This window comes from Maylandia zebra, linkage group LG8 (assembly GCF_041146795.1).
Source record: "Maylandia zebra isolate NMK-2024a linkage group LG8, Mzebra_GT3a, whole genome shotgun sequence".
Classification (NCBI taxonomy): domain Eukaryota; kingdom Metazoa; phylum Chordata; class Actinopteri; order Cichliformes; family Cichlidae; genus Maylandia; species Maylandia zebra.
Genome location: NC_135174.1, coordinates 15139235 through 15152943, shown reverse-complemented (window position 1 = coordinate 15152943; position 13709 = coordinate 15139235). Strand labels below are relative to the sequence as shown.

General features: G+C 39.8%; 2 protein-coding genes across 4 annotated transcripts; both read left to right on the top strand.

Moving 5' to 3' along the window:
* The first annotated feature begins 3177 nt into the window (after positions 1-3177).
* cabp5a (calcium binding protein 5a) lies at positions 3178-5803 on the top strand. Its single transcript, XM_004574612.6, has 7 exons — positions 3178-3386; positions 3630-3679; positions 3861-3891; positions 4007-4150; positions 4292-4401; positions 4525-4672; positions 4759-5803. The coding sequence occupies exons 1-7, from the start codon at positions 3347-3349 to the stop codon at positions 4785-4787; spliced, it is 552 nt and encodes a 183-aa protein (XP_004574669.1). The 5' UTR covers positions 3178-3346; the 3' UTR covers positions 4788-5803.
* A 2829-nt stretch (positions 5804-8632) lies between these two features.
* nif3l1 (NIF3 NGG1 interacting factor 3-like 1 (S. cerevisiae)) lies at positions 8633-13162 on the top strand. 3 transcript variants are annotated; one of them, XM_076887469.1, is made up of 7 exons: positions 8633-8714; positions 9719-10314; positions 10434-10590; positions 11715-11838; positions 11935-12073; positions 12591-12674; positions 12764-13162. In XM_076887469.1, exons 2-7 carry the CDS (start codon positions 9729-9731, stop codon positions 12946-12948), a joined length of 1275 nt encoding a protein of 424 aa, XP_076743584.1. In that variant the 5' UTR covers positions 8633-8714; positions 9719-9728; the 3' UTR covers positions 12949-13162. The 3 variants fall into 3 exon arrangements, with proteins under 3 accessions (XP_076743584.1, XP_004574670.3, XP_004574672.3); XM_004574613.5 differs by having other exon boundaries at positions 8675-8808; XM_004574615.4 differs by lacking the exon at positions 8633-8714 and adding an exon at positions 8839-8986.
* The last annotated feature ends 547 nt before the right edge of the window (positions 13163-13709 follow it).

Genomic DNA, 13709 nt, shown 5'->3' with positions numbered 1-13709 from the left:
GTAGGGGTAGAGCTTATTCAGCGACTATTAAATGCGATTTTTTCCCCCCAAATCCCTTTTCACTTAAATGGATTTTGTTGTTTTCCTTCATTCAACCTGATTTGATTTCAGATGATGTCTTCACGCAGCGACACGTCATCGCAATCACACATATGGCTTGTTTGGCACGGCACTTGCTGTCTTAATCCACTCAGTATAATCTGTGTTGTGCATTTTCAGATGATACACACACACACACACACACACACACAAAAGAAATATTTTCCCCTAAACCTTTATGTATGTTGTGATTCTCAGAGGCTGGTCAGGCTGTAACACTCCCACAAAGAACTTTCTTATGAAAGGGTAACACAGCTGAGGGAGTCACACTTGTAGGATTCATAATTTAATTTTTGCTGTTTTTACAGCCTTTAGGCATCGTAAACCTGCTCTGGTTTTTATGTTATCCTGTGTTGAGCACATTGAGTTTCATGTAATGAAATGTACTATACGAATAAAATTGCCATTGCTATTACAAACGTGGCATTGATAGCATCTTGGTCTACTTATTAATCAAATAACATATTTTTCATCAGCCTACAGCTGATGTGAAGTTTCTTTCCCTCCTATAGTTTTTTCTAAATCAGGCTCTCTTCACCCATATACCTCCTGCCCTCCCCTCCACAGACATTTTTTCAGCAGCTGTGGATGTGATCTTGCATAACCCCTCAGCTGGCCCACCACTGCAACGACTGAGGAGAGGGTAAAAAAAAGGATGATAAATCATTATTGGTTCCTGTTGCATTGCCCAGCAGATTACGCTTCTTATGCAAACAGATTTCTGGTAAATTTACATAACAGGAAGGCATGCAAAGAGAAAATGGTCAGGAGAAGAGGACATGCACGCCACCGAGACCGTTTAGTGTTTCAGCTCATCTAAAAATATCAGACTAAACATTTACATGGTTTTGGTGGAACACCCCCCCCCCCCCCCCCCAAGCTGTTTAGATAAAGAGCTTCAGCAAACAAACTATCCAGCCATATTTGTCACTTATGGTGAAATTTTAACCGTTAAAGCTAGTGTATCATGTTTGATACACAAGGTTTTGTGGGTTCTTGAGACTTCTATATAATCAGTGTGATTTTTCTTCCCCCGAAGAACTAAAATAAATTGGAAAAAACATACCTGATGTAGATTATACAAATTACTCATATGTGGAATTTAATATTCTATTTAAAAAAAGAAGAACAAGAAACAAAATTCTCCCCACACGAAACCTGAAGATGTCGTGAACACTGTTAAATCACAATTAAAGTCATTTATGGGACATGTGAAGCAGGTTCAACACAGAGGAAAATGCTCTGAGCAGCAGCAGTAACTCTGGCAGCTTATTACTCAGCTTTGCTTATAAGTGTATTTTTCTGTTTTACAGTATTTGTGATTTTCTTTTGCAGCATAGCAAATATTATTGTTAGTTTAAGAATATTATACCTGCAATAGCAGTGTAGCTTTCCTACTTTGGGGTAGGTGTTCATGAACACAACGTGATATTTATTTAGTAAATGTTGGTCCCAAGGAGGATGAAGCAGGCTTTGTTGTTGGAGTATCTTGTAATTGACAGGGGGAAACTGATTTCTTCAACAATAAAAGAACAAAGAAAAGGAAAAAGAAACAAATGATGTTGTTATACCTATATATGAGATCTGCACATAACTAAACGTATAATTTAAAGAAAAGCCTCTATACTAGCCTTTGCAGTTAGCTGGTTTTCACATTTCCCTAACAAAGAAACGATCTCTGGTTCAGTCCCAGAAGGACACACAAATCCGTTTGGGGTTGTATCAGGATGTGCATGTGATGTAAAAACTCTGCCTGTCAAACTGGCAAAAAATGAAGACACACACACACACACACACACACACACACACACACACACACACACACACACAAAATGAACATAAAATAAAATGCTATTTTAAACCTCTGTGTTGACTATTAACCTCAAACACAGCCGTAAATGTCGAATTTCCCAGAGGAACCCACCCGAGGGATTAATAAAGTTCTATCTTATCTTAAATCTCTTTCTTCATTCAAATGAAACAAATAGTCGTGCAGATTATCACACAGTGGGATAATAGCTGTAATCGGCCTCTGACTCTTTAATACTTCAAAAATCTGTTTCACTCTGATGTCTTTGAAAATAATCAGGGCTGGAACAACAGAGCGATGAGCCAAATGACCATCTATTCTTTTATTGTGTTACTGTCACGTGTTCTGCAGCACAAAATATAAATAAAGCCACAAAATCCAGAAACAATCAATGATCATAAACATGTAACTTTATTTGTAGTCTTTGATGAACACTGACTTTTGCTGCAAACTTCATATAAATTACCTGTTAGCGTCCTGATGAGAAGATTTTGCAGGATATAACTTTTTTTTTTACTTTCAGATATCAGTTTGTCCAAAGACATGTTTGTAGTTCTGTTTCAATTATGACATTTCCCCCAAAGTTACACTAAGAACACTGAAAAGCAAAATCCTGTTAAATTTAAAACATTTAAAGTGTTACAGGAATTTTAAGAAATACTTTAGATTCTGAAATGATTACAAATTAAAAGAGATTGCTACATTATTGTGTGGTGATTTTATGAGCCTGTTATTCACACAGAGGTGAGAGACCACTGTGACAGTTTTTATTAAAAATGAAACTTTTGCTGATTTCAAACGTAGATTTGTCACCAACATTTTTCAACTTAGAAAAGCAAATTGTAGATGTTTCTTCAGGTCCATGAAAGGTATTTAAACTAATAATAAATCATTAATTATGAGTATCTGACAAATAAACGGCTATAAAGTGCAGGTGTGAGTGATAGCCCTGGTTCTTTTATGCTGCACTTGAAACAGTTATTCACAATGATAGGCTCGTGTTGCATCTCCTGCATAAAACATGAGTGAGTAGAAGGACACTGTAATTACTTCAATGCATAGAAAAGCACCTCTTAGCTGACTTCATCATATCGCATATTTTCGGTCGGCTCTGGGCTCAGATACCAATAAAGTTTGTGATGTCACCACTCAGCAGGAAACCAGGGCATCATCTCTTTCATCCCTGATCCCGCTTTCCTCCGGTCACACCGCTGACTCCTCCCCCCACGTCTGGATGCAGCCACACACACCCTCATACAATTTCCAAGCATCCCGGCAGTCTGGGCACAAAGGGTCGCGACACACTGAGAGGCACAAGCTGTTGCGGTTAATCAGAGACAGCGCTCACACTGAGAAGACTAAGCAAGAGGAGGAAGGCAGGGTAGTTTTTGCACTGCACAGGTCAGCTGCAGGTCCTCAGCTCCAGAGAGCTTATTTATGATGCGTTTGGCTGACAAACAGAATTCATCTGAGGAAGGTAACATCTCTTTAAAACTTTTTTATTTAGAAGATGTCAGTAACCTGTAAAGTTTTTAAGAAATTTTAACAGTATATATAAATAACATGTTTATACTATTGCAAGAGTTTATTGGACTAATTATTGTGTGAACAGACCTTTTTTCAGCAGTAGTGTCTTCATAGCAAAACCCACCAAGCTCTACATCGTGTGTCAGTGATTTCCTGACATTTCATAAAAGTACATCTGTATTTCCTCTTGCAGAAATGAGCTTGGGGGCAGCGTGTATTTTCTTGCGGGGAGGGAAAAACATTGTAAGTATAAGCTGCAGGAATTTAATTATTGTTTTGATGGATTTTGCGCTGGAAATGTAAACTGCTATTGTGATTGTGTGATTGTGATAACTGCTGCATTCATAAGTAGTTAGAAAGCACCGTGTTTCTTCTTAATGTTCATATTATACTGAAGTTAAGCAATTATTATTTCTTTGTGCAGACAAGACAGCTGGCTGATGATGAGATTGATGGTAATATTTTTTGTTTTCTCATTTTTATGACTACGTCATTGTTTTTTACCTACATTTGTACACTTTGCACATTTCATTTTATGATTTGATTTTTTTTTACTTTAAACCTCTGCAGAGCTGCGTGATGCATTCAATGAGTTTGATAAAGACAAGGACGGGCTGATCAGCTGTAAGGACCTGGGCAACCTGATGAGGACAATGGGTTATATGCCCACTGAGATGGAGCTGATCGAGCTGAGTCAAAATATCAACATGAACCGTGAGTCCTTAAAAAAGTGTTTGTTTAAAAGTTGAATTCGTTGAGGAATCCCATAGTTAGCGGCTGTTTTCATTGCTTTAATCTAGATTTGATGAGAGACAGAAAAGCCCACAGACATGTCGAACCTTTTTTCCCCTCTAGTCGGTGGCAGAGTCGACTTTGACGACTTTGTGGAGTTGATGGCCCCGAAACTGCTGGCAGAGACGTCTGGAATGATCGGTATGAAGGAGCTGAAAGACGCCTTCAAAGAGGTGAGAGTAAAGAGCTTTTTCTGAAACTTTCCAGCCACCTGCGTTCTAGACTGCCAGATGGCGATCATTATCATCACGGCTGTGATTAAAAGCTGCTCTCTGCTGTTTGCTGCCTCTTGTTAGTTTGACATGGACGGAGATGGAGAGATCACAACGGAGGAGCTGCGATCAGCCATGATAAAGCTGATGGGAGAGCACATGAGCCGGAGAGAAATCGATGCCATAGTGAAAGAGGCCGATGACAACGGGGATGGCACCGTAGATTTTGAAGGTACAGACTGTCTTTCGCCTACATCAGTAAAGAGTAACAGTGCAGTGAAGTGAAGCAACTGATCCTCGTCTTCTTCTCCTTTGCAGAATTTGTCAGAATGATGTCCCATCAATGACAGTCGAGGACAAGGCCAGTCAGGAACATTCATTTGCACCTCTGCAAACACGCACTAACACTGAAGTTGTTCTTTTCTGGGCTTGCAAATGTTAAAATTAGATGCTCAAAACAAGCAATATCAGACTGATCTCAGAGCAGATTTTATAGCTATGCAAAGAATTACAATTTGTAATGATTTTTCAAGCACAAGAGTGCTAAAAAAACAAAACTCTGTTGTTATGTTTCATCATATATACCAGGGATGTCAAACTCATTTAGTTCACTTTGATCCTAGTGGGCAGTGGAAAGAAGTCTAAGTATATATTTAATCACTGAAATATCTTAAAATAAGAAAAAGAAGTCCAAGTATGTCTCAGTGTTTCCACATGATAAAGAAATAATGCTGTAGTAAATGAAAAAAACCCTTCAGCATCTCTTTGGGCTTAGATTGTGAGGAATAACTGTGTAAGATTACAGAAAAAATCAGAAAGTTCCTGTTACTTCACACCTTTTTTGTGGACTTATTGTAAAAAACTGAAACTTCTATTTCTTCTGTAACCTTTCTGGGTTTAATTGTTTACCTATTACTTAATTACTTTGGTATAGAATGAATGGGCACGAGGAAAGTCTTCATCAGCAGGAAAAAACTCCAAAACTTGTTACAAAACATTAAAAGTCCAAAAATGTATGCATATCTTCCAAAGGCATCTCGTGGACCAGATTGTAGTCTTTGCCAGGCCCACTCTGGCCCCTGGGCCTCATGTTTGACAACCCTGATATAGACTGTATACAGTGGAAGTTTGTTGAAATGGAATTGTTTTTATATTTGTATTATTATTAAATTATTCTTACCATTTAAACAATGTTACAACAAAGCAGGATGTAAAGTTAAGTCACTACTGTACTGTACATTATTAACCTGAGCTGGTTGTATTAGGTAATCTGTAACTAACTTCCAACAAGTGAAGCAGTAACATGGATCTGCCTTTTCTTTGGCAAAGCACAAAATAAAACATCTGATCTGAACATCCGAAACGGATTCAGGAGTATCTGTTGAACAAGAAAGTTTTACGTGTCTGCCTGAAAGGAACCCAAAGACTCATTTAGGTGTAGACCATATTGTCCTTGTGACTTCTTGCATTCCAGTAACGTGCAGTCATTTCACTCCAGAAAGAAGTGATTTAAACATGAAAAAGTTTAGGGACTCTGCTCTGCTAGGATTGAGTAAAAACTTTGGAAGGACACTAAGAAACTATGTCACTGAAAAGAGGCAGAAATGTGGGATTTTGTGACTGATGCATAACAGATTTAAAGGTATTAAGAGCAACAAAAAAAACCTCCCCCAAAACAAAAAAAAGAGGTTCATGTCCCAGAACGTGTCCTTTTAGAGAGACAGTCTGAGCCATTATTTGAGGTTAATACTCTCTGTAAGTTGGGAACTTCACGGAAATATGGACATAAAACACAGAGAGGAGCTTAAAAGTATTAAAGAGTATTATAACCCCATATCCATTAAAAAAAGAAAGGAAAAGAAAGGTTGAGTGAAATTTGAGGCACGTGAACACTTTTTTTTTTTTTTTTTACCTGTGGACTGATTCATTCTTGCAGTTGGTGATCAGTAATTGTGTCATACCGATCCACAGTGTGCGCAGCTGGGATTAAATATTGGGGCTGAATTCAGGGATGTGCCACGGGACAAGCTGTACTGTCACATTCGGGGAACACCAGCCAGGCAGATGTTGCTGCACGACAAACTGGGCACAGCATCAAACAGACAGACAGATGGGGCATGAGGACTTAAGTGAACCTAATTACTAAACACACATCTGTGAATGGTGCTCCACAGAGAGAGTGTTCGCTCTGCTGGTATGCTTAATGGATAAGTAACAAAATATCTGGTCTTTTATTACTATTATTATTATTACTTTTATTTTGAAATGATTGTTCTTCTATGTGGATTGGGACTCAGACACTGAAACAAAAAAAGTGACAAGATTTCACTGCTATTAATGGCACACTAATGTAAGTGAGGGTGTTTAAAGAGGAGGGTGGGGGGCACATTTAACCTTACGGGTGTAGTGCCAAGCCAGGGTTGATGAGTCCAGAGGAAGAATCTGATGATGTAATGCTCACTGGCTGGCCTTTGCCCTGATCCTTCCTGATCCCTCTAACATCCAGCATCAACCTTTATTGCATTAATCCTCAGTAATCTCTCTCTTGGTTGCTCTCAGACTCAACTCTGATGTAGCCTCTATACCCAATGACTTCTTCTCAGCCAGACACATTAAAAAAAACAACCCTTACCATTTTAACTTATTGCACTGATAGCCCCTTCCCCAGGCAGATTTCATTTGGTTAGCTTTAATCTTTCTGAGAAGAGTCGGATGCACTGCGGGGTATCTGCTGCTGGAGCACCTGCCCTGTGAGAGTAAATACAGCTTATCAAAGTCATCCAGTTGTTGCTTGCTCACATTAATCTGTGAATTTGTTTTGTAACATTGAGTACAGACAATATTGCATAACACCAGCGCTATAAACATCGGGAAGCTCGTTGTTGAAAAACACTAAGCCGAACCGTAACGACTTGAGAAATATTGTTTTTCTTAACTGATTCTTTGGGATGTTCAAATCCCAAAGATTTGGGATTTGAACAATGAAATAACAATGAAATGTTGTTATTTCATTATTTCACTGCTACAAATACTTCTACAAATACTGTTGCTATTTGCACTACCTTAACGGAAAAAGAAAGGACTGAGTGGGACAGGAGAAGTGAGTGATGAGGGAATTCTGTGCGTCTCAGTCTTACTGATGTGCGACCTGTAATAAAGAGATCAGTAAGCTGCTTCACCTTCAGCTAATTAACTTCCTTTTGGCCTCTGTTTGAAAAATGTGCACAAGTTGTGTTCCTTTAAATGAATACTGTAGCTGAACAGTGAGCCACTTGTGAATCTTTCAATGCGTCTGTTGTTTTCTTTTTCTTTGGTGGCCAGCGTTATATTTTTTATGCTGTAGCGTACTGGGACACCACAGCTGATTTCCGTAAGACCGTCTTAAGGAAATCACCTTCTGTCCTCTCAGTGCTGAGGAAACTTGTCAGCATAATGGACACGGCCTCTAATCTTGCATCAGAGTCACACCAGAGCGCCTTCAGGTGTAGACCAATAAGACATGCGGTGAACTAAAGGCGACACAGGAGGTCTTTGCAATCAGCGTCCAACAATCTCTGCAGCACTGAAACCAATTATAGAAGAGATGTACACAAATGCCAAACAGAGGACAATAAAAAGGGGAGTAAAACGTACACCAGTCACTCTTTCCCACAAAATCCAAACCAAACCAAATATATAACCAAATTTTCCCGAGTTCAACAAAGTCTTGATAATACTGTTTATTTTATTCATCGATGCAGATTCCTGAATATTAAAACCACCTTTCTTCAAATTTTATGAAGGATATGTGAAACTTTAAAAAGTAAAAAAAAATAAAAGGACATTTACAAAGCTCTGTTTCTATTTTTTATTATTTATTTATTTCATTTGGGCTGAATTAATATCACTTGTAATTATGTTAATATCATTCATTGTTATTCTCTATTTTCCTCTTTGTATTGTTGCACATGCGCTCAGTCCTTTCTATATTTAAGTTGTAGTTTCTGTGTCGATGGCGCAATGGCCAGTTTTTGGGTGATAAATAAAAAAGAAGAAGAAAGTAACCATATATGTTAAATAAAACTTACTTTATAATGCTTACTATAACTAATTTATACTGCTAAGTTTATAAGTTATATGTATATGTCCTCATGGTCAAGACGAAAGACATAACTTGACCCCATAAATAAATAAATAAATAAATAAATAAATAAAGCCATTCATTAAGTAAAAAAAAAACAAAAAACCAACTGTTGCGGACGGAAGCCGAAAAGGGACATCGTGCAAGTTCTGCAGTAAGTACAGCCTCTGCCACTACACCAGAATATATTTAGCTAAACACTGAAAACCATCGTGTTATTAGTTTCCATCTGTCAGAAACAAGCGACGGTAAGTTGCCTCGTGCATATATTTACATGCTGGTGTGTTGACGTTAAAGGACGGTTTACTGTGGCAGCTAAAGGCAGCTAACTAGCTCTGCTGTTAGCTGCACGCTTGGCAGCTGTCACAACTCAAAGCTGCTGGTTTTAAGTCTATGAATAAGGTTTATAATAATCATAAAGTGCAGGTATGTGGCTTTTACTAAATGATTTGCTCCGGACTAAAAAAAATGTACGCTTAAGAGTTGTAGCCGTCTGTTTGCATTTGTTGCTAACTGTTCTGATTAGTGTTTAACTTTGGATGGAGTCTTTAAGCGAGGCAAAAACAGCATGTGTATCCATGTGGAAATGCGTATAAAACCATACAAAACCGATCACTGGATTAAGTTAATTAATCCAATTAATTAAGTTAATTTTTCCTTTTAAAAATGTCAGACATTCAGTGCATGTGAGATCTGAAGGTGTCAGTGTGAGCAGCACAGGCTGGGACTGAGAATAGACTCAGAATAGACAGGACATCTAATAATTTGAAGAGGAAATCAGTAGAATCCTCATGGCCTACCTGTGGAGGTATAGAGATTACAAAGAGGGACATGGAGGGATAAAGATGACACCATGAAGACACGAGAAAAAGAAAAATATAGAAGATGCAGCTGCCAGGCAGTAGGAGAAGAGGAAGACCACCGAGAAGATTCATGGATGTAGTGAAGGAGGTCGTGTAGATGAGGATTTTAGAGATAGGGTGAGATGGAGGCAGATGATCCACTGTGGTGAACGCCTAAAGTGGACAGTGGAACGAAGAAGAAGATGATAGCTCAGCAGTTGTTAGTTTCAGTCTTGTACAAAAACCTGCAGTCACATATGAATCTGTGAATGTCTAACATTTATGATTATTTAGTTATTTCTTTTTGTCCACACAGATCTCCCCTGATGTTGACTGGATGTAGAAATCTCGCTTGGACATTTTTCTCGCTCACCAGTAGAAGGCTTTGGACTAGACAGAGTTTTAAGTCCCGAGCTGCTCTCTGCTCTTCAGCCTTTTCATCCGTCCTTCATTCTCTTCCTTCATCTACCCACAGTCATCACATCCTGCCTAGCAGACAGAGCTCAGCTCGCCTTCCTCCGTCTGTTAATTTCTCCTCAGTTCATTCGTCCGGTCTGATGGAATTAAAGGAAGTCCTGCAGGTTTTGGAGCAGCTTGCTCCGCTGTCGCTTGCCGAGTCTTGGGATAATGTCGGCTTGCTGGTGGAGCCGAGCAAACCTCGGCCCGTTAAGACCATTCTGCTGACCAACGACCTCACAGATGCCGTCATGGAGGAAGCAGTGGCTGTGAGCTGCGATCTCATTATTTCGTATCACCCGCCGTTGTTTCGGCCAATCAAGCGTCTGGTTCAGAAAGACTGGAAGCAGCGGCTGGCTGTGCGGGCCGTGGAGGTCGGCATAGCGGTCTTTTCCCCTCACACTTCATGGGATTGCGTGAAAGGAGGCGTGAACGACTGGCTGGTTGGAGGACTTGGTGAGAAGTCTCTCTGAATGTAAAATGTGATGCTCGCACTTAAATCATTAGATATGAACACGATGCTTATTCAGTGACATTCATTTCATCCCCACTGCTTTTTTTCTTTGTCGCATCAGGCAGCGGTCAGGTGTCGGTGTTGAGTCAGGTTCTCGGCGCCGCCTCCCACAGTCACAAACTGGAATTCACGGTCAGAAGCGCAGAGGAACTAAACATGATCATGGAGGAGCTGAAGGCTTGTGACGGTGGAACGACCCTACAGCATTCAGGCAGCAGGTTGTGTTCAGACATCACCGATTAGCAACAAGCTTTAAATTAAAACCATTTTGGTAGTTTTGTCATATATGTGTTACTTTTGATTTATTTCTTCCAAACACACATTATTGTAATTTGCGTTTAGCTTTAATCAAAGCTGGAAATCACCCGCAGACACTTGAAGCCATCACAGGTAATCCAAAGCTGCTTTTGGACTGTAACTATTACCAAAGATTTGTTTCAGTTTGCATTCGGACCACTTACAGAAACTTCAAATGTATATATTATACATTTTATGTCTGAGGAGTTGAAAGTAAGGCTGTGTTTAGCCCCTTTTCCCAACTAAAACCAAAATGTCATTATTATGGTAAACATCAGGTAGTATGGCACTACGAGTATGGATGCTCGAAGGCCTTAAAATAATTGGATATTCTATCACTGAAAGCGTATTTCTAAGGCTGTAGAAACTGTAGAGGACTGATACTTTATCTACAGTTTCTCATGCATAAAGCACATAATATCCTTTTAAAACTAAGTCGGGTGAATAATTTTACACATACTAAAGTTTGAATATGGGGAAAAAGAAAAATGAACAACATTTTGATCCAACTTTAGTCAGATTTTTTTCCCCCTCCTATATAAGACACCATATTCAAAATCAAAATCTTTTTTTCTTGTTTTAGAAATAATAATATATCCAAACTTAATGATGGATTTCTCTTCTTCCTCCTTGCATATATTTTCAGATTTTTCTTTGTTTTTTTTCCCTCTTCTTTTTAAGCCTTGCTTTAACAGCTGTTGTTTGCGTGGCTAATGCTTTACTGATGTTAATGTCACCTTTGTTTAGTGGTCGTTCGGTTTATGTGTTTGACACTCACACCCGGACCAATCACAGTACACTTACATCACTCAAAGTGCCTTTTAAGTTGGGAAAGAAGCTTTTCTGTAGTTGTAAATCATGGATTAAACATGGAACAAAGAGTCTGAAAGAACCTCAGCACAGTCAGAAACCAATGTTTTCAAAATTCATGTCTCAGTTATCGAGACATGACAGTTATGTAATGGATGTAAATCGTACACTTGATGTTATTAAGCCTTTTGTTTCTTTGTACTGGTAAATAACAGTTCATGTCTCTTCATATTAGACCAGACAGCAGTGGTATCCATGTAAGCGTAACCTGTTGTGACTCAGCGCTGACCCCGAGTGTCCAGGCTCTGTTAGGACACGGCACTCCCAGCCAGTCTCTCACCATCGTAAAGTTAGAAAAGGTGCGGGCTGTTACAGGAATCTGAAGAAAAAGTTCCTGACTATTGTTATGATTAACTTGTTCTGTTCGCATTAGTAACACTTCATCTTTTCTTTAGCCCCCTCTCCTGGGCCACGGCCAAGGCCGATGCAGCGTTTTGGACCAGCCAGTGACTGTCGGAGCAGCCGTCCAAAAACTGAAATCTCACCTGGGTTTGAGTCACCTCCGTTTGGCTCTGGGCTGGGGGCAGACGCTGGGTGAGAGACGAGTGGACACACACAAATCTGTCACTAAATTAGAATAGTTCAATTATAACACGCTCACATTTAATTTCTACCACGGTTGCAGTAAGGGTAGAAACGTAGATGGAGGTTCAAGAATTTCCACCCATTAGCTCTGCACTCTTTTTTTTTTTTTTTATATTAAGTGGGCTTAAACGTGTAGTTCAATATCATTACACTGACAGAAAGGGCAGTTTTGCTCGTTCGGTCCACTTAAGATCAAAGTGGGCTGCAAGTGGCCCATGATGTCAAATTAGTTGGACATCCCTGCAGTAGAAGGTCATGGAGGACATGAGTTCATAAACACTGGTCACTCTGGTCAGTTTGGGAGTCTTTCACAGTCGTTTACGCTCACATGCACAGAAAATTTAAATTCACTGATAATCTGAATGAGCAGAACAACAAGCTGGAGCACCCAGAGGAACAGAGAGAGCATGCAACTCCACACAGAAAGAAGAAAAGTCATGTCCCTGTTCTGTTTTTCCTTCCCCAGAGTCCTCTGTGTACACTGTGGCTGTATGTGCTGGGTCAGGGGTCTCAGTACTGAATGGAGTCAAGGCAGACCTCTATGTCACAGGTAACAAACATTTAATTTTATTAGTTTAAATATCACTAAAACGTCTTCGTATCACAACGCTTGCAGACATAATTATGCCCCTTTTTCAGGGGAGATGTCCCACCATGAAGTGCTGGATGCTGTGGCAAAAGGAACCAGCGTGATCCTCAGTGACCACAGCAACAGCGAGCGGGGTTACCTGGCTGTGTTCAGGGAGAGACTAGCCGTGCGCCTGCCCGATAGCGTAACAGTGGTCCTGTCGAAGGCTGACAGAGACCCTCTGGAGGTCGTTTGACTGACTCTTGATTGGAAGTCACAGTAGTTTTTCTGAAAGATGACTTTTTACTACAGATATGTGTGACATTTTGGCAACCCCCCCGGAGTTTAACATGCAGGCTCTTTACGTAAGGCTATCCACTGGCTGTGCCTTGAAAATATTGTTAAATGTTGTTGTATTTATCATGTCTCTCTGGAAGGGTCTTAATAAAATGGGCTGTGGTTGATCAAAATGTGCTGTTGGCGTGTGGAATAAGACAAAATATCATCAGCTAACAAATGCAGTGCGAGCCGAAGATAAAACAAGTAATCTGTAATCTTAATGCATGCAGCTCCTACATGCAGACGACACATTGTGTGTTTTAATCCCGATGATGTGACCTTTGCTTCCATGCCGAGAGGAATTTCAGCATCCGCAAGTTTTTTTTTTTTTCCTAAAATGAATAGTTTCTGCTTCCTGCACAGAGAGAAGGTAATCCTCATGGGATTAAAATGTTTGCTGTTGCTGTATAAACGTGGATATTGGACCCCACCTGCTCCACAGGAGACATCAGCACCAGCCTGAGCCAGCTATGAAGATTCAAAGCTGCAATTCAAGGATTTTTTTTTAATGTATCTCATAACTTGTGAAAGATAAATGAAAGTGACAGGTTCTTCTCAACAAGATGACCTTTTAACCTCTGAACAAACATGGATGGAAATCAAACGATTTAGCACATACATGTCAAAGAGCAGGCCTTTGGTATTGCTTCAGTGCACGTACTCCTGCCCCACTGCTGA